This window comes from Streptopelia decaocto (genome assembly GCF_964273445.1).
Source record: "Streptopelia decaocto genome assembly, chromosome: 7".
Lineage (NCBI taxonomy): Eukaryota > Metazoa > Chordata > Aves > Columbiformes > Columbidae > Streptopelia > Streptopelia decaocto.
This window is the reverse complement of record NC_138661.1, coordinates 40,155,187-40,177,990: the sequence shown is the minus strand read 5'-3', so window position 1 is coordinate 40,177,990 and position 22,804 is coordinate 40,155,187. Positions and strand designations below refer to the sequence as shown.

Sequence of the window (22,804 nt, the reverse complement as noted above, 5' to 3'; positions counted from 1 at the left end):
ACAAGTAAGAAAATGACAACAGCGAAACAGAAAAATACAAGAAAAGCTACACTGAGGATTTGTCCGAGGTCCCAGACAGACTAGCAGAGAAGAAAACCAGTTCTTGGCTCTGAAGTTTTGAACCTTCCAAGTGCTGAGCACTATGGCCCAATTATGCAAAATCTGTAAGCACATGCATAGCACTGAGCATGTCATGATGACAAGAATACTCTAATAGTTAAAACACTTGTTAAGTGCTTGATCAGATCAGAGTGCTCAGCTTCATTTAGGATGGATCAAGCTGTAGCTGCAGCCTTGGTGACAGCAGAACACAAGTAGCTTTCTGATTGTCCCATAAGTCATCTCTAGGGAGTGGGAATATGGCAAGAAGCATATATAAAGAAATCCATGCGGCTTGATTAACACAAAACAACTCTTTGCAAATGTTCCTAGAATGGAATAGAAATCTTCACCACTCTCCTCCCAGATCCAAAGGGCGTAATGTTGACAGCGATAGACGGACACCATGCACCATGAGTTGAAGACATGGTGTGAGCTGGTATGTTTGTCAAAAGGTTGTCAGGGCACACACTTTTTAGAGGGCATGTTTCCTGGGAAGTTCTTAAGCCAGATCTTGCCCAATGGCTAGAAAGCAATCCTGAGCAGCAAATTGGATTCACTGATAAGGAAAGGCCAGGCCCAATCTCCACGGAGTGAAAGGGTGGACCATCAATATCTGAATCATGTGTTTTGGTAAAGATTGTTGGACTTGGACTCCTTCTAAATTCTCTTACCACCTGGATAGGCATAGCAGTCCAAGGGGTGGCAAGTATCAGGGTGATTTTGGAAACCTTGTGGTGTGCAGGTGTTACACCATCACATGGAGTCTTCCTAAACTCTGGCCTAGATGAAGGGTGGTTCTGAAAGACAATCAGTTCTGGATTTAAATCCTTGCTTGCGACCTCATTCCCAGTAGCTGGATTTTCTCTTCTAGTCAGCACAGCTGGTGACAGCCATATATCTCTGGAGAGAGTTTGCTGGGGCAGGCCAGGATACTTAGAGGAAGTCACATGAAATCTTGTGATTTGAAGGGCTGGAGACCCACCTGAAGGGAAGCCTTGTTTTGGTTTCTGGGATCCTGTTGGAAGATCAGCTGGAGTTTCAGCCACCTTCTCTAATTGTGGCATGAGCAGACTTGAATAAGCACGACTGCTTCCAGGAGAATCTGCTTGAAAAGGCTTTATCATCAAGCTGCAAGTTGAAATGTAAAGCTTCATTGAAGCATGGAGGTCTGGCATTTGGACATTGCATTGGCTACAGCCAGAATCACAAGGTTCCAGGGATGCATGTAGATTTTTGCTGTGGAGTGTAGAAACATCTGGAATAGCAGACAGATCAATGTCTAGGCGTGAAGTCCAGCTTGGTGGAGCTTTGCAGTGATGGACATCAGAGGGCAAAGATACGGCAAGCTTCAAGGGATCATTTTTTTCAGGAGAAATGTGATGAACAATTTTTTCTCTTTTGGAATATTTCTTGCAAGATGAAGATGTGGACTGAGTGTCAGAACCCCCATACCAATGGCCTTGAGAGTCCCTTGGAGGACTGGAACACCTGGATGTCTCATCAGAAGGACTGACACAGTGATCAGCACTCCTGAAACACTTCCTCCGGTCTGTGTGTGCCAGAACAACATCTAGCCTTGAGCAGTAAGCTCCAGATGACACACTGTTTGGTGGTGAGCTGGCAGTTCCTGGAGCAAGCTCTGCAACCGATTGACCGCTGGGAGGATGCCACGCTGATGCTGGCATCTTTTGAAAAGGCCTGTCCTGCACAGCAGATTCAAACAGAGGAGGTGGGCTCATTCTGCTGGAAGACAGCATCACTTCCATGGTGGAGACATAGGTTGCAGATGAAAGTTTGCAGTGATGGTCCCTGCATGACATTCTGAAGCGTAGTCCTTAACAATGTAAAAATCAAAGCCACAGAAGCTTGCCTTTCCCCTTCTTTTTAAAACCAATTCCTAATCCTTTTTCCTTTGGCAGTGGAAATTTCCATTCTTCTTCTGAAGTGAAGGAATGAGGGATGAATAAACATTCTCCAGGAAAAAAAATATAAACTGAAAAAATCCACATTCAAAATAGAAATGCACAGCTCTTCTAATACTGCTACCACCGCCTGTCACATCTGCAAAGTGATATGAGTGTGGGATGGGCAGAAAGATAAATTACGGAGCATGAGGCTCTGCTCCCTGAGTGTTCTGACAGTGAGACTGCAGACAGAGTAGGAGGGAGCCAAAAACGCCTGCCAGAGACAGCCTGCAAACTCAGTGTTATTTCATCTGTGAAAAAGAGGAAAGCAGCTAACCTGAGCAATGCATCTGCTGCCGTGAAAAGGTTAAAATGGAGCAGAGTGTACTGGCCACTGCTTCTGCTCAAAACAAAAATGATTTTTTTCTTCCTTCTCTTTTTCAGCTCTTGCTTGTCTGCACTCCAAATGGCAAGATCTCAGTTTGCAGGTCTTAAAAGAGTTTCCGACAAGAGTTCCATGCAATGGCACACAGCTGAATTAAAAATTTTTAAAAATTAATAAGATAGATATTTGCCTATTTTTTCCATATATGCTCTTTTTTCTTTAGCATATAACAATCCTAGACTAAATTCTGCAGAAACTCCTCAAAGGTTTAAGTAACTTGGATGTAATATAAGATGCTGGCATAAAGTCAAACCTGCCACACTGGCACAGACAGCGAATGAGAGAGCGGCTCCCAGTAGCAGTTCTTAGTTTAAAACACTCCTCTGTTGCCTTCTTCCCTCCCCTGTTCCATATTTTGCAGATGTGCAAAGCAAAATGCACATGACTGAGTTTTGCCTCAAACACTAGTCAGAAGAAACACAAGGGGTGGAAAGATTGCTTATATTTGTTTGCCTGATAGGAATATTTTTTGAATATGTGTTTGCTTTTGTCCCTTCTGAAAGCAGCAAATGACAATATTCCCATTGGGAAAGTGGTTTGGGAGTCTTCAATTGATGTCTTGTCTGAATACTTTTCGAAAATGCACTTGGAAAGGCTGCTTTCTTACTCTCCTGCCTGTCTTCCCAGGGAGCAGAGTCTGCGTCACTGTGCAGCCACATTTTAACTCCATATAGTAGTAACAGAGCTCCATCCAAAAGGAATAGATTCCTCTTCCAATTGTTCTTCAAAAGCAGAGAAGTAAAATACAAATTGCGACTAAGGAATCTCAGTTCACTGTCAAATTGTATATACTGATCCGTAAGGCAGATGGCGGCAGCTGCAAAAGACAGCTTTGCAGTTGCCTCTATTTCTCCCTCATTTAGATGGGAGTCCTGCAGTACAGGACTAACTCATTTAAAAATGATCACACTTAGAGGTGAGAGAACAAAAGCAGTGGGGGATATTCTGGGAATATAGGAATTAAAGCTGTAGAGGAATGAGAACAATGTTGCCATTTCTATTCAGGGCCAGGCTGATGCACTGAATACTAATGAAGGACTAGAATCCAGTAAGAAGGTAAATTTCTTCCTGTTCTTCCATGAACAGCAGCAAATGATCCTCTTCTTGCAATTATTTGCTTTCTTTATTGATTTAATGCCATAAATTCTTCAAAGGTACAGTTTATTTTATATAGAAACATAGCTTAAACCTGCATCATTCTGTATTTATACTCACTGTGGACTTACACCACTCTGGACATTGAAGTGATTGCCAACATCGCGAGGTGTCAAATCAGTAACTTAGACACAGCAAAATATGATTTAAAATGAGCAGTCAGCAGAGAAATTTGTGAAGTACACCTGAGATGTGCTTTCACCGATACTCTTTAGCTCTGAGGAAAGCTGACGTTCCTGGGCAGCTTGCCTTTTCTACACGGTACTTTTGCTCAGTGTCAGCTGTGGGTTAAATCCAAGATGACAAGAATAGACAACACAGGAGTGAGTCATCATGATGGAGGAAAGCTTATAGTTCCTGAAAGGAAAGCTGTTCACAGCATTTGCTTAATTGGTGCATTCAGAGTAGAAAGAGTTGAAATTCATCCTCAATGCTCACAGCTCGTTGAAAATCTGTTTGTCTGCATCCTTGGATATGAACAAATTCAGTGTCTCTTCTTCCCGCCTAACAGTGCTTATACATTTTCTGGATTAAATGTGAGCACTAATCTATAACAGCCTTTTTTAGGCATTATGGTAGCTTAGTGATGGTATGGCCTATGTCAGTGATACAGAAGACATATGGCTGACTGCGATATCCAAATGACCAATTTAGAAATCCATGGTGGCCTGTAACCTCCTTGGTAGGTTGCAGGTAGATACTTGGGCACTAGCTACAATATCAGAGACATTTGTCTATATGGTCACACCATGATGACCCACTTTTCTATTTTATAACTGTAACTCTGTAAGCATGCAACTGTAATTCTTCACATGCACGGACCTCTCACAAAAGCAACAGTTCTTCAATCAGTTGTAACCTATTGAGTATTAAGTATAAGCAAAAATGAGAAAGAAAAACCTTTATGAACCTTCTTTCTATAGCTAAAGGGTTCTTTTCAACTTCTTAAAAAAAAAAAAAAATCAGATGCAGAGGGTAGTGAAAGGACAATAAGAGCATATGATGACTGTGCCTGCATGGAAAAGACCAGCTTGTCATTACACCCCTCTGCTTATTTCTTTGTCTTCCTCTCTGACCATAAAATGCCATCTGTGTGAAGGGAGGCTGGGAGTGACAGCCAAGTATCCACACTTCTCTGTTTCACTTTCTAAACACTCATAGTGAGAACAATTGAATACCAGGCTCCTTAAAAGGTCATAGGGAAAATACTACAAGAAAAAAATTCTGATAACAGAACTGCCCTTCATGGTCCTCAAGGTCACATCCATCATTCTCAGGCTTTGTTTTGACTGAAGAAACCAGTGGTAGAGACAAGTGCTGTGGTGAGATGCTATCAAGAGAATTTACCCTGTCTGGGATGAACATCCACCCCCATTTTGTGGCAGTCTACCTCACAGCATTTGGCAATGGCAAGTTCATCTGAATAAAGGAGTAATGTGCAGTACAGTTTACCTGTACAGAATGTGCTGGGGGCATCCTGAAATTGCTAGGTGCAAACCCTTCCATGTAAGTGTGATATAGCCTTCTGCAACCATGACTCATGGCTCAGGGGCAAGAAGAAACACTAGCCTGTAATAGCTTCCTACATTTCCTACATTTACCTCTGAGGTACATACAGTAAAGCAGATGCTGTAGTCACAGCGTCTTTGCGTGTTGGCTGATCTCCATTTCATGAAAAGAGAAAGAATACAAAATTTTGTAGAGTTTACATTTTCCCTGATGATGCTCCTCATGCAGGAGCTTAGAAATGATGTATCACTGCTGCGTAGGGACTTGAGGTAGATATAACGCAAATTGTGTCATTTACTGATTAAACAACAAATACAATTTTATAACGGGCACAACTATGTAATATTTTACTCCAGAAACCTGAACCTAGCTGAAACTCTCTCAGTTTCATGTTTCAGCACAAACTCAGAATTCAGGCCATTGCCAAGGGTGCCAATTGTAGGGAGTTATGAAGATATGCATTTCCTTCAAGGAATGAGTAGCAGAAGGCTCCAAGCTCATGTTTCCCAAAAGGTTAAGTATCACTGCATGGCACAGCTCAGGGTCATTTTTCCAAAGATTTAGTGCCAGTGGCAAAGCACTGGTGGAAAACAGAGCTCAACACAGACCAAGGGCCATTATATTATGCTGACAGTGGTCTTGGAGAATTAAGAATTATTTTTCCTTAATGAGAAATGACCCAGAGGTACAACCTCCTTCAGCTTTGCTTCAACCCTTCAGTTTGGCAACCTTCAACTTTGCATGCCAAGTCTCAGCCCAGTTACAGCAATCGATCAATCTAAGAAATAACACAGAATGACTGGAAAAGACTTCTGAATTCTGCAGTTTTGTAATAGCAAATGTCAGACCTCAAGCTGGAACCTTTTTAAGTAGTTCCACAAATCCAGGAAAACGCAAGAAAGACAGAAGATAATTTAATATTGGTGAAAAAAAAATGTATTTCAAGGGCTGCAAAATGATAACAAGAACATTCTTCTGTCGCTTTGCATCAATTACCAGCCCTTTCTTTTCATGAAAGGGTTTTTTTTCACTTGCTCATCTTTTCCTACTGCATTAAACAGAAACTAATATTCCTTACAACCAAATTATTTCATAGTTGTTCTCCACACTGCTACCAACTCCCTTGCAGAACTAAGAGATCAGTTCCTTTTTCTTTGGTTGGCCATTAACTCACATGGCCAACATTCATTTACCACTAGTGGCATTTCCCTAGCACTAACCCTCAGCCTGGGGTGAGGTTACCAGCAACACATGCAAAGTAATTCAAGCCCTCTTTACAATTTCCATTGTCTCTGAAGTCAACAGAACAATTTGACAGTGATTAAGCAGCTGGTATGCTGCAATCTGTTTGTAAAGCTGACAAATACTGGAAGTTGTCTCCCTCTTCTGATGTGACTCTTATCTATCAGCTCTTATGTTTATTTGCAATGTATTATCTTTCAGGCAAGGATCATGTTTTTGTTTCTGGTTCTGCATTTAAGCCCCATAAGAAAGGGGGTTCTTGTACATTACTGCAGCCCCCAAGTGATTCCACAATAAAACAATAAAAAGAGTTTCTTGTATATACACAGACCCAAGGATCTTAAACTGTAGGTGAACAGTAGTGACCCTTCAAGTTTGTAAGAGTTCAAATGCTTGAAGAGCTTAACTGCTTATATCAAGTTTATAATTCACATACCTCCTGTGAATGCAGGAGCATGTCCAGGTGATCCCAGTCCTTGTAGAACATTTGTTCTTTGTGTATTTTCTCCAGCCACTCCTTCTTCTGTTTCCATTCAGTGTATACATTTTCCTTCTCTTCCAACAGAGCCTGTAGCTTCTGCTGAATCTGAACATAATTTCCAATGAGAAACTCATGTCGGTTTTTATACCCCATTGACCAGGGTAAGGTGGGAGGAGAAAGGCTTAAGTGAAGTGGTGGATAAGCCCCTTAAATTGCAACAAAATTATCAAACAAAAAAGTAGAACAAGTTCTAGCACTTACATTTGGGCACGGAAATAATCAGAGGTGCCTCATTTCAGGAACGGAGGAGTGCTTCTTAGAGCATACACAGCAGTCCAAACCAAGAGCAAAGAAAGATAACTATTTCTCATGTGTACCTTCTAGAATCCCATCCTAATTCCCCATTATCTTTAGTCATAGCAGTGCAATTATAGCACTTCAAATTGGGATGGGATAGATACTTAAATAAGTTATCAACATAGCATATTCTCCTAATCAGTGAATACATTCCTCAATGTTAGACTTCATGTAATGTCATCTTCCAAACTCTGTGTATATATCCACAGGCCTTCTATAAATATTTTTTTTTCCTACATTTTAATACTGGCAAAAGGCTTTACAGTCAAGAAGATTTCTAGTTACTATAGTAATACATTGCAATATTCAACAAATGGGAGAATAATTTGCATGAACTCTGCAGTTTTCTGAAGGTATTCAAGAGACATGGTAATGGATTGTCAGGGGAGAAATAAACCAGTAGGTACTACAAAAGAAATAATGCTGTGAGAATCGTAGAGGCTATTTCTCTTGAGTAAACTGCCATTTTGATTTTCATCTTCCATTTCTGGGGAGTTAAATATACCAGCATAATTCATTACTATATAAAATGCTTTAATCTTTAAACTTTCTCATATATTTGAATGTTTTCATTCTTTGGTTGATAGGTTCTTATCCAGCCTGGTCTGGTATGGTGAAGCATAGTACTTGTGTGAAAACCCAGTTCAGAAAGTTCACTATGTTTGCTCAGAACATAGTGAACTTCTTGAACAAGCCCAGCTTTGCTGCAGCGGGCCCTCAGGAGATGCCAACACTCATTACTGCTGAGGTAGGAAATGGAACAGATGTTTTCGTGCCCAAGCTAGGTAACACAGGAGCAAATGTAGGTCATGCATTTGGACATGTGTAAGTGTAAACATGCGTTTTTATATGTACAGCACAATATGGTATCGAATGATAGTTACACTGGTGTTGAGTAGCTGAATGTGAATGACTGAGCTCAAATAAGTTTCAATTACCTCTTTTGGTTCTATTTCCTTATCTTGCAAGAGTGACGCTCCTAGCTGTACGACATTATTATATTTCTCTTCTCGTGCTTCAATCTCTGCCAGTAGCTGTTGATGCTGGGTAAGTCTCAGGCTGCTAGTAGATATGTCCCGAACAGTCTCCTTGGCTCTCATTTCCCTTATTATTTCTGCTGTCCATGAGAAATAGTCCCATACCTGGAACCCAAGAAAACGTGAAAGTTTGGGTTAGAGCTCAAGCTTGGGTTATTAGACAGGAAAATCATAGGCTAACTGCTTAGCTTCAAGTGAATCATGGGTAGATAAAATCACAGATAAGAAAGAAAATATTGTATTAGGGCTTAGAGTACTTCTATGAATTTTAACAAGGGTGGAAAACATGACTGCAGGAATTTCTACATACTGTGTTAAATCATTCATGTTTTGTAGTATCATAATCAAAGTAATGTAAACATTTACTGCAAGGGGCTGCACCAGGGATTATATGGGATGATTAATTAAGTTTTGTTATAGTTTAATTGTGTTTGCATTAGTTGGTTTAATTCTGAGGTGGTAAATGGTCTTTTAGTCTTTAAGTGTATTTTAAAAAACTGCTATGTATAGTTAAGTGCTGAAGAAAAATGCTCTTTTACTGCAAAGAACTAGAAGGTTTCTCTTGTGGAAGGTTGTTTGCTTTTCTGCTGAAGGGAACTATGTAATGGAAATAGCTTATTTCCTGTTCCATTTTACCCATGGATTTTTATCCCTATCATCAAAATTTTGAACAGCTCAAAGCTGGCTTGTGAACTATCCAGACAGGAAAACTATTTTCAGAAAAGCATCACAAAATTGAAACTGGTCCTCAGAGTTTAGGCTTTAAAGTCAAGATACTCTTTTCTTAAAATCAGTTAACACAGCTACTAAATGACTCTTTAAAATGACTATAGTCCTTTTAAAGGTGCCCATGTAATGCATGTGTGTTGGCATCATTTTGATTTGCAGAACTAATTCACACACAGCTGGATGTCACTGTAGACACTGACATTACACTTGTCACTGCAAATATCTAAGACACCATGAGATTTTAAGCTAAGCATTAGGAAAACAAACAAACAAACAAACAAACCAAACATAAATCTCAGGATATTTAATGCAATGGAACAATCAAGAGCCAATAAGAGGTTACTGGACTACCACTGTCAGCAACATTTAAGGACAGACTAGCCATCAGTCTGCAGGAAACACCTAAACAGAGCCTTACTGAGGTCATGCAGATCCCAGTGCAAACTTCAGGACAAGAACCTCAAGCCATTCAGAAATACTTTCAGTCTATGTTTAAATTTATCTTCCTTGACAAAGTTTCTTGGAAGATTTGGAGCCCTCTGCTGTTACTATGTATTGTCAGTTAAGGCCAGCCCTGCTATTTAATCAGACAAAAATCATACTTGATGAGATGCAAGGAAATACAGTAGATGATTGCACAGAATTCTCATTTCATGCAAAGGCTGACTTGTTTATGTTTCACTTCTTTATCCGTGTACAATTTCATAATGAAAAAGCCCAATGGACTGCATATGAACAATATTAATGAAAAATGTACACTGAACAGCTGTGACTAACATTAAGTTTGTAGACTTCTTGGTATGGCTGAAAGAGGAAAGGGAGCAAAGTTGCATCTTTGCACCCAGCAGTTTGGGGGATGTTCTGCAGCAAAGCTGCTCTAACCTACCCTAGAGGTCCTGAGATTCTTACGGTCATTAGAGATGGCTGTGTAATCCTGCCTTGTCCCATCTGGGCAGGAAGATGAGCTTATTGAATTTGCAGAACCAGCTCTTCGCTTTTTCAGGAATTATTGTCAGGAAAGGAGGTGAAAATTGAGGATACTACTTGCCATCAGATTGACATCAAAGAGACAGGGAGATGCCTGAGGCATAATCCTATCTAGGCATGCCACTGAGAATACAGTCACCTGGCTTTGTGATTTTGTTTTATGATGTTAAGAAAGCACCCTAATAACTATGTAGCCCTCTCTATTAAGCACTGACAGATTTATATGTTTTTAAGATGGTCATTGCCTGTAAATTTACCAATACAGATGAAAGGACACACTGTCAGAATAAGAAATAGGCTATAGAATTGCCATTCAGATCATAGGATGCATCACAGATTTCAGACAAAACTCAAACCAAAGGTATTTTGTATAATTCAAGCAACAAAAAGAAAAAAGCACCACCAACAGGACATTTTGTATCTGAAATCAATAACTAAATTTATGACATAAGTTATGAAACAAATCAATAACAAAGTAACCTCTGAGTATGTTTTAATGGATAAATCCATTAAGATCCACCTGCTGATGAAGATTCACCCAGGCTGAAGACTTACAGAATCTAACAAAAGTTAGAAGAATACATATAAGAAGAAATTTGCTTTTTTCTTACTATCATCCCCAGAGCCCTGTCAGAAAGACAGTAGACAAAGGAACCTTTCACCTACCACATTAGTACAGGCATTCTATTTTTCCTTAAGTCAAATTCTAATTCATTTTATTTCCCCTTCAACAGTTCTGCAGAAGATAATGAATTCTTAACGGTTACAAAATAAACCAACCAAATCATCAAAAAAAACAAAAGTACCATAAACATCCTTTATCTCTAGCTGTACAATGTATTTTGGTCTTGATCCCAGTTTACAACTTGAAGACAAACTTGCGGGAGGGTTTTTTCCAGGTGAGCATATCCTGGAGGCATTCAAGACCTGCCTGGACACCTTCCTGTGTAACTTCATCTAGGTGTTCCTGCTCCAGCAGGGGGATTGGACTAGATGATCTTTCGAGGTCCCTTCCAATTCCTAACATTCTGTGATTCTGTGATATTCTCTGCTTCCCAGCAAACACAGAAACAGAATGTGCACTATCTTTCAGAGGTATCTTTAATTGACGCCTGGAACAGTTCAAGAATATGAAGAATGTAAAGGTATTCTAGAAATCTATATTATCAACTTCCTTCATGAAAGAACGGGCACTGTTGCTGTTTTAGTACCTCTAATGCACTACTTGCAACAGTAATCTAGTAATTTGCTGTGGTGTAGCTCAGGTGCCTTCACTGAGACTACTGAGATTTGCAAAGCATTCTGCAGCAAATCACAGCTCAGTGACCTATTGAGTTCTTTGAAGAGAAAACTATTGTGCATTGCAGATGATGACATTATGCTGACATACGCATGCCACTGTGTTTAAGCAACTTGAGAGGTTACTACAAAGACCAGTGAGTTCTATTTGATACATTCCATAAAGTTAACTGAGGGTTATTACATCCCCTGAGAGAACAAACTTTCAGACATTATAAATGGGAGTTTAACACCTATTTGAATCACTCTTCCTCAGTGAGAATTGCAGAGTCCTTGAAAAGACTACTGTTACTCCTGAGAAGTGATGACCATTTCTGACAACTAGCAATTATTTCGTACACAGTTGGATACAAGCTTCCCTTCCTGCAGAAGGTGAAAGATCTTTATCCTCTAATGCATTTCTAAATAGCTACAAGCACTTAAGTACTTGACTAATAACACATCACCTGCAGCCTTTCACAGCAGCCTTTGCAGCTTGGAAGTACACCTGTGATTCACACACACTGAAGGTGACTTTCCCCTGTGTACCAATGGACAAAAGGCAGAAGTGCTTACATGTGCCTGAAACTGGTAAAGCTTGTATGCTTGTTCCAGAAGTTTCTTGCGCAGTCCCACTTTAGACTTCAAGGCCTTCCAGTTGGTCACTATTGCCTGCTGCTTTGCTTTCAGGTCTTCCGCTTGCTTCTTTGAGCAATGGGTCAGTACATGATCTGCAGAGTGAATCAGCTCCTGCAGCTATACAGAGGGACGAAAGAATAGTGTAGGAAAGAGAGAGTCAGAGATTCGGCAAATATCAGAAAAATTATGACTAATTGTCCATGCAACTACACTTCAAGCAACATTTTCTGAGCTAATTTTTCTCATGCTAAAAGCTTCCCTAATTTCAGTTTTATGGAATAACAGTGACATCCAGTGTTTGCTATGGCTCATCACAACAGTGATTTTTCAAATAGGCAGGCAGATTTTGTTTCTCCTTTTTACTATACCATTTATTACATGAGTAATGCAAAGAATAGCTAACCATACCATGTTTTCCCCAGTCACCATATAGATTAACTATTACTACATTCACTTCATGTGTATCTCATGCTCTTTTACCTTAAAAAGTAACAATCAGTTAGTGAGATCAATTCTAGTGTTATCTGCCACAAGGACAAGATATGAGGCCACTGGTGTTACTGGGATACCTACTTCAATAATTTCAATATAGCATACATTGTGTTAACTATACCATTAGATTTACTAAACAATGGGAAAACTCTTACTAGTTTAATTGTTCTATTTGAAGCTAAGCAAATCTATATACAAGGAAGCTTTCTAAAAAAACAGCTGTTCTCATGAGCCAAAGCTTTTCACAAGTTTGTATAATGAGACCTATCCTTCTAACTCACAGTCCAATTCCTACCCCTGTAAACTTGTTGAAAATTCCAGATTGTTTCCCCATCCTTCCTTCCATAGTCCTCTATAGAAAATCAATGCATTTAGTGTTAAATGAATATTCAGTTTCTCTGCACATAAAATAGATTCTTGATTTCTCCTTGTAATCACCTGGAACACTTTGAAGAAGGTGTTAAACATATCATAAGGCCTGACACCATCATACATTTCAAACAGTGACCAAAAATATCATTATGAATAACTTCAATAGTCAGCAGTCATTATAATATCTCTTTTATTTGTAAGGTTTTAAATGGCCTACTTTATCACTGCCATCAGACATTAAACATATTGAAAAAAGAAGAAGACTAAGGAAGATCTTTAGAGATTCCAGGCTTTCACAAAAACCCTGAATAATTTGATTCACCATACAAAATTATTACTCTGATTGTCTTGGAAACTTCAATTTTGGCTACACATTAAAGACCACAAATTGCTTTCATCACCTGCTGCTCATTCCCAGAGAGCTCATGCTCCAGGGCCACATGGTTCCGGAGCTGGGTTTGCACACCTCTCATGTCCTTAGCAACATCATCTGGAATACTTTTGGACTTCTCCTAGAAGGAAGAAATCAGAGAAAGCTTTGTTTCTTTCTACTTCCAAGCAAAGCACACTACAAGCCTACTTTAGTCATTGTGTATAGTGCAACTCATGCTACACAGTTAAGGACATCCTGGGTTACTCAACTATAACAGGAAGCCAGAAAAAACTATCCTAGTACATCTGTCCTAATATCTCACTTGTAAGTATCTTAGTGATTAAGCTATCCAACTGGACTGTGAGAGATAAAGGTTCAAGTCTTTCCTTGATCAGATAATACAAGAAAATATCTTACAGGTTAGAGTTGGGAATCAATCTTGAAGAGCTACTGCAGTGACATATAGAGAATTCTTAAAGGAACTTTAACAACCAACAATATCAGGCTAGTCTTTGGGATACAGGTGGTCTGCATGTGAACTATCTTTCATATAGAAGTTTGGTTATACATGCTCAGGAAAGATTACTGTAAAGATGTGAGAAATGGAGAGACCATCATGTGAAAGCAGACTTAAGTATCTATTTAGCTCAACAAAGGTTCTGAGGGGATTTGTTACACAGACATACACTGGGAACACAGCAAGTAAAAAGAGGAGGACAACACTGTTGCTAGAACAAAATTATTAGAAACTTGCTCCAGGTCAATTTATGTGAAAATTAGAAGAACATTTCCAACCATTGGAGAAGTGTATTTATGTAACATTCACAGGTTGGTTTGCGGTACCAACAATGCATCTTGGTAGGGTGCTGTAAAGGGACATGGATGTTGAAGTTACCTATGCTATGATGGCATTGGAACTGGTGATTTAAATAACATCTTCTAGTACTACGTTCCTATAAGAAATATCTTTCACTGGTAGACATCTGACCAAGGTACACAGGAAGGGATGGTCAAGATGACAGAATTGCTCTCCCACTCAGTAGCGAAGCTTGTTAACAATATGCAATGCAAGAAGTGTGTATTGATTGCCTGGACCAAGGTGCTGGTCTGTGAAGTGTTTCTGAACTATCACTTGTCACTGCCACAGAATCAACTAATTCATTATTGAAGTTAAATATGCATCAGGTTCTGAAAACCCCAGCTGGTATTCAGTGAAATATTGTGACGTTTGATTTTCCATTTATGACAGGGTAAGAAAACAGGAATTACATAGTTGAATAGGGCAGCCTCTGCCAGCACAAGCAAGTAGAAAATCTGCTGCACATAACCTAACAAAGCCCTGTTGCCCTATGAACAGTGGAAGCTCTATTGGATTGCCATCTCCTGTACAGATCTGCATTAGGGAAACCACACCTGTCACAAGGATGTGGATTCACAGAATCACAGAATCATTCTTCATGAAATTCTTCAGAATGCTCAGATAAAACAGAAGGCTGAAGATTTTCATTGGGACTTCTCCTCCCAGTTTTCACACTGGGACTGCTTGTAATTATTGCCAGTACTGGGCACTAAATGAGAGGAAAAGATTTTTCACTCAGCTTTTTGCATCAGGTCACATGATTGCCTGACAACCTTAGAGACTAACCATTACTGTAATCCAGACAAATGCCTTTTTCACATTACAGTTATTTCTTCAGTGCATAAAGCTACAATGGTATACAAAGAACTACTACCCTGAGGTGGTAAACAGTTTCTTAGGCCTGGTGACTACACACAACATTACTATATGCATTATATTGTGAGACAACTTAGTTCAAGCCCTGGTCTTCTAGCTTATCTCACAGATCAGCAACTCCAGCTGCACCTGTTTTTGCTAGTGCTTCATATAAGGTGACCAGTCAGGTGTCTAAGGATTAAGCAGGATTATTTTCTCTTTTTTAACACTTTGAGTAATCAAACAGGTTTATTACTGGGAATTTTTTTAAGTCAGCAGTAAGCATGCTGAGAAACATAAGAATACTCTACATATTAAACTGAAATGAAGTTGGCACTATATGAGACTTTCCCATTATTTTTTACCTCAATATGGGCCAGAGCATCTGTCAGATCTTGGTAACACTTGTGAATCACCTCAGCATCTCTCAGCTGCTCACCTCGTAACCTGGTAATTTCCAACAGCTCCTCCCAGGAATTTCTAGAAGGGAGGATGGGGAAAAGAACCATGAAAAACATTCAAATTAGGAGTAAAGGAGATTAACAGTCTGAAGAAAGACTGAAAACAAGACCTCCTTGTACTTTGTTTTTCATTCCTGGCATTAAATTCTGTTGGACTAATTCTCTGAGCGGCAGCATGTCTCTCACCCTCCCCTGTTCCTGACCTCCTGTCTCCTAAGGCACTTAATTAGATGGCCCTATATAAGGGTTCCCCTCTCCAATATGCTTTTCAGGTTTTATATGCAGGACTTGGAGGACTGAGTCAGACACTACTATTCCTTCATGCTTCTCTTTTGGGTCCCTTTGGACTGATGCCAAACAGAAGAAGCTCAGAACATCCTACTGTTCTGCAAAGCAGCCATGGGATTCAAATTTGAAAATCAGAAACAATAAAGAAGCAACTAAACTCCTAGCCTTTCAGTTAGATGATCCTGTTTCAAAGGGCAAAGGAAGTTCACTCACCCCTTACTGGTAAGGCACCTCTGACGCAATTTACAAGAAGCCAAATCAGCAAGCAGATAATGTCTGCGTTACAGTAGTTATTTTTAAATGGGGCATGGCAGCACCACATATTTTGCAATTAGAGAACTGGAAAGACAGGCCTTATCCTTTTCTAATTTCTTCTCACTTCCTCCTCCTCGAGAGCGAATTGAAAGGACAAAGTGTTACAGACCTAACACAAGTCTCCTACCTTAGTTCTTTCTGCTTCTGCCGAATTTCCCGAGACTCGAAATGCCCACAGTTCAGCAAGTTGTCTGCCAGCTGCTGGCAAGCCACAACTCTTTTCCCAGCTGTTTCCAACTGGTGTTGGAATGTGTCATATTTGGCACGAAGTTGCTTTTGAAGGAAAGAACAACAATAACAAAAACAAAACAAAAACAATCAAACAAACAAACAAACAAAAATTGAGTGCTCTCTTTTCCAAAACATACCTGCAGAGCTATCAGAGTGCAGCCTAAAGGCAGGTAATAAGCTGATCATATTTGGAGATGGAGAAACTGCAGAGAATGACTGGATTTTACCTCTAAAGACCTTGAGGAGCTACAAACTATTAGCAAAACATGGGGTTTGTGATGTGAATGGGAGGCAGAAACATTAGCAGGGACAGAAACAAACATTCAAGGTATAATATGTTTTCACTTCATTAATGCAAATGTGTTTTCAGTACTATAACTGGATAAAGTAGTCCAATTTTAAGATTCAGGACACAAGATGTTTTGAAATAAATCATAAAAATTAGGATTCTGAATGGCTATTGGTTTTTAGCAGGCTGACATTAGTTTAGTTTCTGTGCCAAATGAAGACACATAGCTGTAGATATTCATACATCAGCGTTTGTGATGAAAAAAAACCCTTCATGGACACCACACTGAAATATTGTTATTAAAAATAGAAAGGAGTTGCTCTCTGAAGGCGTAGACATTTTACCATGCAGTTTTTTCACGCAGCTCAGCCCCCATGGTAACAGCATGTGTTAGGCGATGCTGCCTGCCTGTCGTGACGAGTCAGTCCTTCCCACCCACTCTTCACCCTTTTCTCGTCCCATCTCCCAGTTATTTATACTTACTTCTTGCACTGTCTTATAAGCTTTCAAGGACAACCTTAGAATCTTTTTACAGTCTCACTACTTACAGTTTGGTTCATTTTTGATTGGTTCCTCAAAAACTCACCAAGACATGTTCATAATCATTTCCGTAGTCTTCAGAGCTGGCTGCTTGTTTCTTCTGAGAGATCCAGTCTTGCAGATCTTCATATTCTCGTAGAAACTCATGCAAGACAAGAGTCTCATCCAGCTTCTTCCCTCTGTTGTGGAAAGGAGACAAGATAATACAATTAGACCAAGGGAATATAAGACGAGGGCAATCAGTAACTTTCTTCTTAGTAATCCTCCAGACCTCCCACCATCAAGACTGATTCTTTTTAAGAAAAGAGCTCACTTAATTTCTCAAGAATGGAACTATGTTTGTAGGATGACAGCTGTCAGCCAAGTCAGACTCATTATCTCAGTTTCCCAGAAAAGCACTGTGCCTAGCTGAGCTCACTCCTTTTTAGGTTTTTTTGGTGGCTTTTGTTTGTATGTTTGTTGGTTTTATTTGGTTGGTTGGGGTTTTATGGAAGGGTGTGGTATGTTGTGTGTGTGGTTTGTCATTTGGTTGGTTGTTTTTTTCTTCTTCCCATGAGAATACTTCTCATTTTTTTCCAGATCTGTCTTGATCTGTCTTTCTAAAGATAACTGTAGTACTTATGAAGATGAGAATGAAATATTTCTAACTGAGGATGGTGCACTAGAAAGGCAAATACCACAAAAGCCATTTGATGCAATTCTGCTTATATTGCCTGTTCAGCAAAATTTATGCAACCTGATGCATACTTCTGATTGTCCAGATTATCTCATAATATAGACTGACATGTTTCAGGCCTTCCACAGTAAACAAAATATGAGTTTTCCATCTGCTAACAGTGCCTGGCCATTGTGCAAATATTCCAGAAAAGATGAACCTGACTTTCCTGTTTGAATCACAAATGCTAATCACAAGAAATGAAACCTGCTGAGAGAGCCTAGCCCAGCCTGCTAAAAGAATTCAGATTGGAGGTACAAACCAGAACACCAATAGGAAACCATGAAGCTCAGGTTAACATTCAGCATGAATGAACACAAAACATTTCTGTGTTCAACACATGGAAACTTTCTGATATTTCTAGATTGAGTATTTATTTTTCTGAACTTCTCATTCATAGGATTTTCTATCAATGCCTTTACTCTTTTAATTATAAAAATGAATAAAAACAAGAAGTAAAATATCAGCATTTCCTCTAGGGTTAATTATTCTAGTATTCAGATTCATTTGTTATTCTTCTTGTAGAGCCCTGTTACTTTTCCAAATGGATTTTTTTTTTTTCTGGAGGAAAAACCTAAAAGGTTCAGACATTTGTTTCTTCCACACAACAAACAAGAAGTGTTAAAAACCCCTGTGTAATAGCAAACTATCGTGTTGTAAACATCTTACTGTAACAATAACAAAAAGGAAATGAAATGAAAAGTAGATGACTCATTCAAGAATAAAACCCTTACTATACTAGCACAGCCACTGGGCATAAAGTTCAGTGAAACTGTAACTGTCTCCCTTCTGCTATGTAATGAATTAATCAATTTTCAAGCAACATTAAGGAAGTATTTTAAAAACTATTTTTTCTTTTGATAGCAGATCCCAAATACCACAAAGGCAAGTCAGAATCCAGCATCTCACATCACTTTACAGGAGGATGATGAAAGGTAAAGAGGAAATTTGGGGGCTGCAAATCCTTTCTATGTAGCAAAACTCCTGGAATAAAATGTAGAGTTCTTGCTTAGCAATAACGAAAAGGTCATATGTGCACAGAATTCTAACATAAAACCAGCTATTTCCTAAATACAGTTGAAAACAGAGGAGATAATGGATATGATCTAAATTCCAGTGAGCTAACTAGAGATATCCTTTATTGACTTCAGTGGACTTTGACTCAAACCTAGGATGCAAGGGGCAGTTCTAGTTTATACCTTTTTGTTGCTAGTTCCTGCAGCTCCTGGAGTCTTGAATGAACTTGTTCCTTTGGTGCATCCACCTCAATATACTGGATGGAGCCGGCAAGAGGAAGAGTTTGGGCACTTTCACTCAGTTCTTTCATGAAATTTTGGTAAATGGCAATCTCATGCTCCAGTGCCTGCAGAGAAAAGAGTGGATTGAGTGCCAGTTGTCCAAGATATCCACTGTTTAAACTTCTGCACCAGCCTATGGTGTAGTCATTGAGACATTGAAAGAGAAGAAAAGCTTTCTGCAAGCATGTGACATTTCCAAGACTTTATCATTTTCTAATTATCTAAATTTTCTAATTTTCTAAATTTTCTGATTATCTAAATATTTCTAATTTTTTTGAAAAAAAAGTGCACATAAATTAAAACAAATCAGGTGGATAAAGAAAATTAGGAATTCCTGATGCAGAGGCAGAGAAAAGTATTCTTGAAATAATACTCTATCTGTATCTTTGATTTTAGGAAAGATTAAGAAATATGGCTTCTGTATGCATCCATTGAGACTGAAAAGCAGATATCAGATCATAGTCAGTTTTGGCCTCAGAAAAATAAGATGAGAATATTCACCATTCTTCTTTTCCTTCAAACTACATTTTTACCAGCTATATTAGTAAGTTGTATTGATTTTTTTTTCTAGCGGTCCATGCACACATTGAAATACATCAATGCAAAATATCTTTTGATGGCTAGACACTTAAGTACCATTTTTACAATCCCAGACAGGCCAGAAGGTCAGGACAGTGTAGAGAACTTAAGCAGAGAAATACCTTATGTTTCTTGAGGAGTTTCAGTGTTCCATCTTCATCCTTACCATAGTCCTTGCTTGTCACAAGTGGATATTTTTCTGCTATCCAAGCCTCCAGGTCTGAAGTATTCATCAAAAACTATCAGTTAAAGAGAAAGCCAATTAGCTTCTACCTAACTTTCAAAATACTTTGACCTAATAAACTCCAAATGGAGGGTGCATTGTAAGATTTACTGTGATATTTTATTAAATTATAAATCAAGAATATTTAAACCCAAGAACTACTATTCCACGTGCTTGTTCTGTCAAATCATACAAAGGTGAAGGAGGCCACAGACGGAAGACTTCGGAGCACGATAACTAAGGTCTTCTAGGCATCAAAGCTGTGACAGTAAGTTTCAAGTTGTCTCACTTTTCTTTCTTTGCATTACTATCCTTACTTGACTCTAACTTATTCACTAATGGGAGGGGCTAACTGTATAATACCAGTGTGATATTTCTCCTTCTCCTTCCTGAGAAGTTCAAATAATCCTATAAGAATCAAGCTTCATAAAGCCTATAGTATGGACAGCTGTTTTTATAGATGGTGGAAAGAAGAGCCAGATGATCAAATTCCTCAGGGAACATACTTTAGGTGGACCTGCGAACTCTGTGCAAATGATGTTTGTACCTACAAGACTGCATGTGTTATCTGAATATGTACACTCCTTTGTGACCCACTGGTGACAGAAAAATTGAATTACGAAGATAGATATTAGCATGCATTTTTTTTTAACAGGCTAAACATAAAGGTCCAGTATCCTGTTGAAAACAATAGGGCTAAAAATATCTGAAAGTGTCATCAGTTTCTCAGTACCATTTTGTTGCCAGGACCATTGTTGCCTAACATGCAAAGACTGGATGGCACAAGAGATCCCTTCTCTTCTGATTTCCTTGTCATAATTATCCAGTACGAAGGGCCAGTTCAGAATCCATTGCATTACTTAAGTCAAAGCCTGAGGCTGTATAAAGATATTGAGGAAGAAGATACTACTAGGAGAAATGTTTGTTCTACTCGCAGCCATAACGGATGGGTACAGAGTCCAAAGCAAACCTCTAGAGCAGAAGCTTGACGCTGGGAGCTGCATTCAGCTTTGCAGCCCAGCCCTCCACTCCCAGAAGTCTGTCCTCACACAACAGAAGTGAATACTACTACCAAGTAAAGCTGTTTTGTTATTCACTTTAAAATTTGGTCCTCTTGTTTGTCTGAAGAAGCTACTGTGTAACCACTTTGCTGTTAATTTGTACCTCCTGGAAGCCAACTGAGTGCTGCAGCTGCTTCATCCTTTCCTCACAGGCCTTCTCCAAGCCCTGCCAGGCAGTCACAAGCTCCTGGCATTTCTCGCTTATTTTCTGAGCTGATGGGTGCTGGCCTACAACCATTGTCTTTCCTTTATCCAGGACCCGCTGGACTTGCTGTTTGTGGGCATTCACTTCTGCCTGCAGTTCCTGAAAATTAAATAAAAGAAAAAATAGGAATAAAGGAAGGGTATGTGAGGACAAAGAAATTCCCTGCGCTCCTAGTCCTAAGCAAAACTGGCAGCTGGTGAAGATGGGCAGAGTATAGCTGCTGGACACAAGGACTATCTTGTTTCTACAACAGCCGCAGCCTCAGATACTGGTCCCAGCCCCACTTGTATAATGCTCTGCTCCTTGTGCTGCCTTGAGGAAGGGGATAATAGTCTATAAGGTGGTAACAGGCATGCCTGAACTTCCCTACACTCTCAGTATTACTCACCAAAGTCCTTGGCCTGGTTCTAACCCCCTTCTCCTTACTATGCACCTGTCCCCTCTCCTGCCCAGGAGCCAGGAAGGTTTGGGGGATGGACAAGAGATAAGACACAAAGCTGGGGGAGGGGGATTCAGAAAAGAGTGTTGAGCTGCTGATGGGAAAATAAAATATCCCAGAAGCTGAATGAGCTGGAGAGGGATGGGAAGAGAGACACTGTCCACTGTACCATGAAAACTATTAAGACTCCTGCTCTATAAAGCCTCTCTACTGGTCTTGCAACCTTTCTCATGGAACTTGCAACCCAGGCACTACAAAATCCTGTATTTCCTGCGGAGCAGGGCAGCTTTGAGGCGCCCCACTGGCTGTGAGGAAGTGTTACAAAGAATCAAACTCCCCAAAGGTTGGTGTTAACCTGTCTTTATAAATATATTGACTGTGGCTTGGTCAAATCATTTAACATGCAGTACAGAACTAAAATAAACATTAAATGGCTGTTACATGCCCTCCTAGAGAATCTAGCATGCATAAACCTCAAGACTGCACATAAAAAAAAAAAAGAAAGCAGTAAGCATAGAACTGAAGCAGGATGAGCATTTAACAGTTAAAATACCCAACCCAGATCAACCCACAAAGCAAAAACAAAAAAAAAAAAAAAAAAAAAAAATAATTCATTTTTTTCTATTTAGTGTGAGGTACACTAGCTTTTTATCCATTTTTAATGGGAAGAACTACAAAATTTCTCAGAACAATAATACTGCAAAATATGAAAAATTTTATGGTTCCCATAGGAATTGCATATTTGCTCTGAAAATCATCACCACATTGCTGACTTGTCTCAATCCACTGGAACCATTTTTTCTGAGAAAGTGCTGGAATCAAAGAAAGTACTCATTGAAAGTGTGGCAATACATTTTGCTTGCAATGGCCTTCCTGAAGGTAAAGGAGAACTGAGGTGGAAGGCAATGTGCCAACATACTAGAATACACTTAATTAAAGGAATTACCTTGTGTTTTTGCAACAGGCTTTGAGCCACATCCAAGGACTTCCCACAGTTGGTAGAATGGGCAATAGGCAATCGCTCATTAATCCAGTTCAGTTCCATGTCATGGTAATGGTAGAACTCATAGAGATCCACTGCAGCTTCCAGCAACTTACGCCTCTTATCAAGAGGTGCTTGCAAAGACTCAAACCTAGGGGTTATCCATTAATATATGTTAAAACAAAGCTTTATCCTGATTCTGCCAAAGGAATTAGGCTGTGATGCCACTGTGAAGATTAAAAAACACTGGACACTTCTTTGCAATTAAATTTCAATGATGAGTCCTGGCTGCACATACAAGAATCCCTTCTCCAGAAGACTACTTTTGGCAAGTAGACTTATATGATGATACTAAATGTAAA

At 39.4% G+C, this 22,804-nt stretch overlaps 1 protein-coding gene across 1 annotated transcript in view; it reads right to left on the bottom strand.

Moving 5' to 3' along the window:
- Positions 1–22,804, bottom strand: part of SPTBN5 (spectrin beta, non-erythrocytic 5) — a 98,190-nt gene that overhangs the window by 48,704 nt on the left and 26,682 nt on the right. Inside the window, exons 24-34 of the mRNA XM_082057449.1 lie at positions 22,407–22,593; positions 20,920–21,120; positions 19,655–19,771; positions 18,855–19,018; positions 16,987–17,119; positions 16,008–16,153; positions 15,182–15,296; positions 13,131–13,241; positions 11,803–11,982; positions 8,134–8,337; positions 6,794–6,943 (exon numbers count right to left, since the gene is read on the bottom strand). Of these exons, the coding sequence (XP_081913575.1) occupies positions 6,794–6,943; positions 8,134–8,337; positions 11,803–11,982; positions 13,131–13,241; positions 15,182–15,296; positions 16,008–16,153; positions 16,987–17,119; positions 18,855–19,018; positions 19,655–19,771; positions 20,920–21,120; positions 22,407–22,593 (1,708 nt within the window). The remainder of the gene's footprint in view (positions 1–6,793; positions 6,944–8,133; positions 8,338–11,802; positions 11,983–13,130; positions 13,242–15,181; positions 15,297–16,007; positions 16,154–16,986; positions 17,120–18,854; positions 19,019–19,654; positions 19,772–20,919; positions 21,121–22,406; positions 22,594–22,804) is intronic.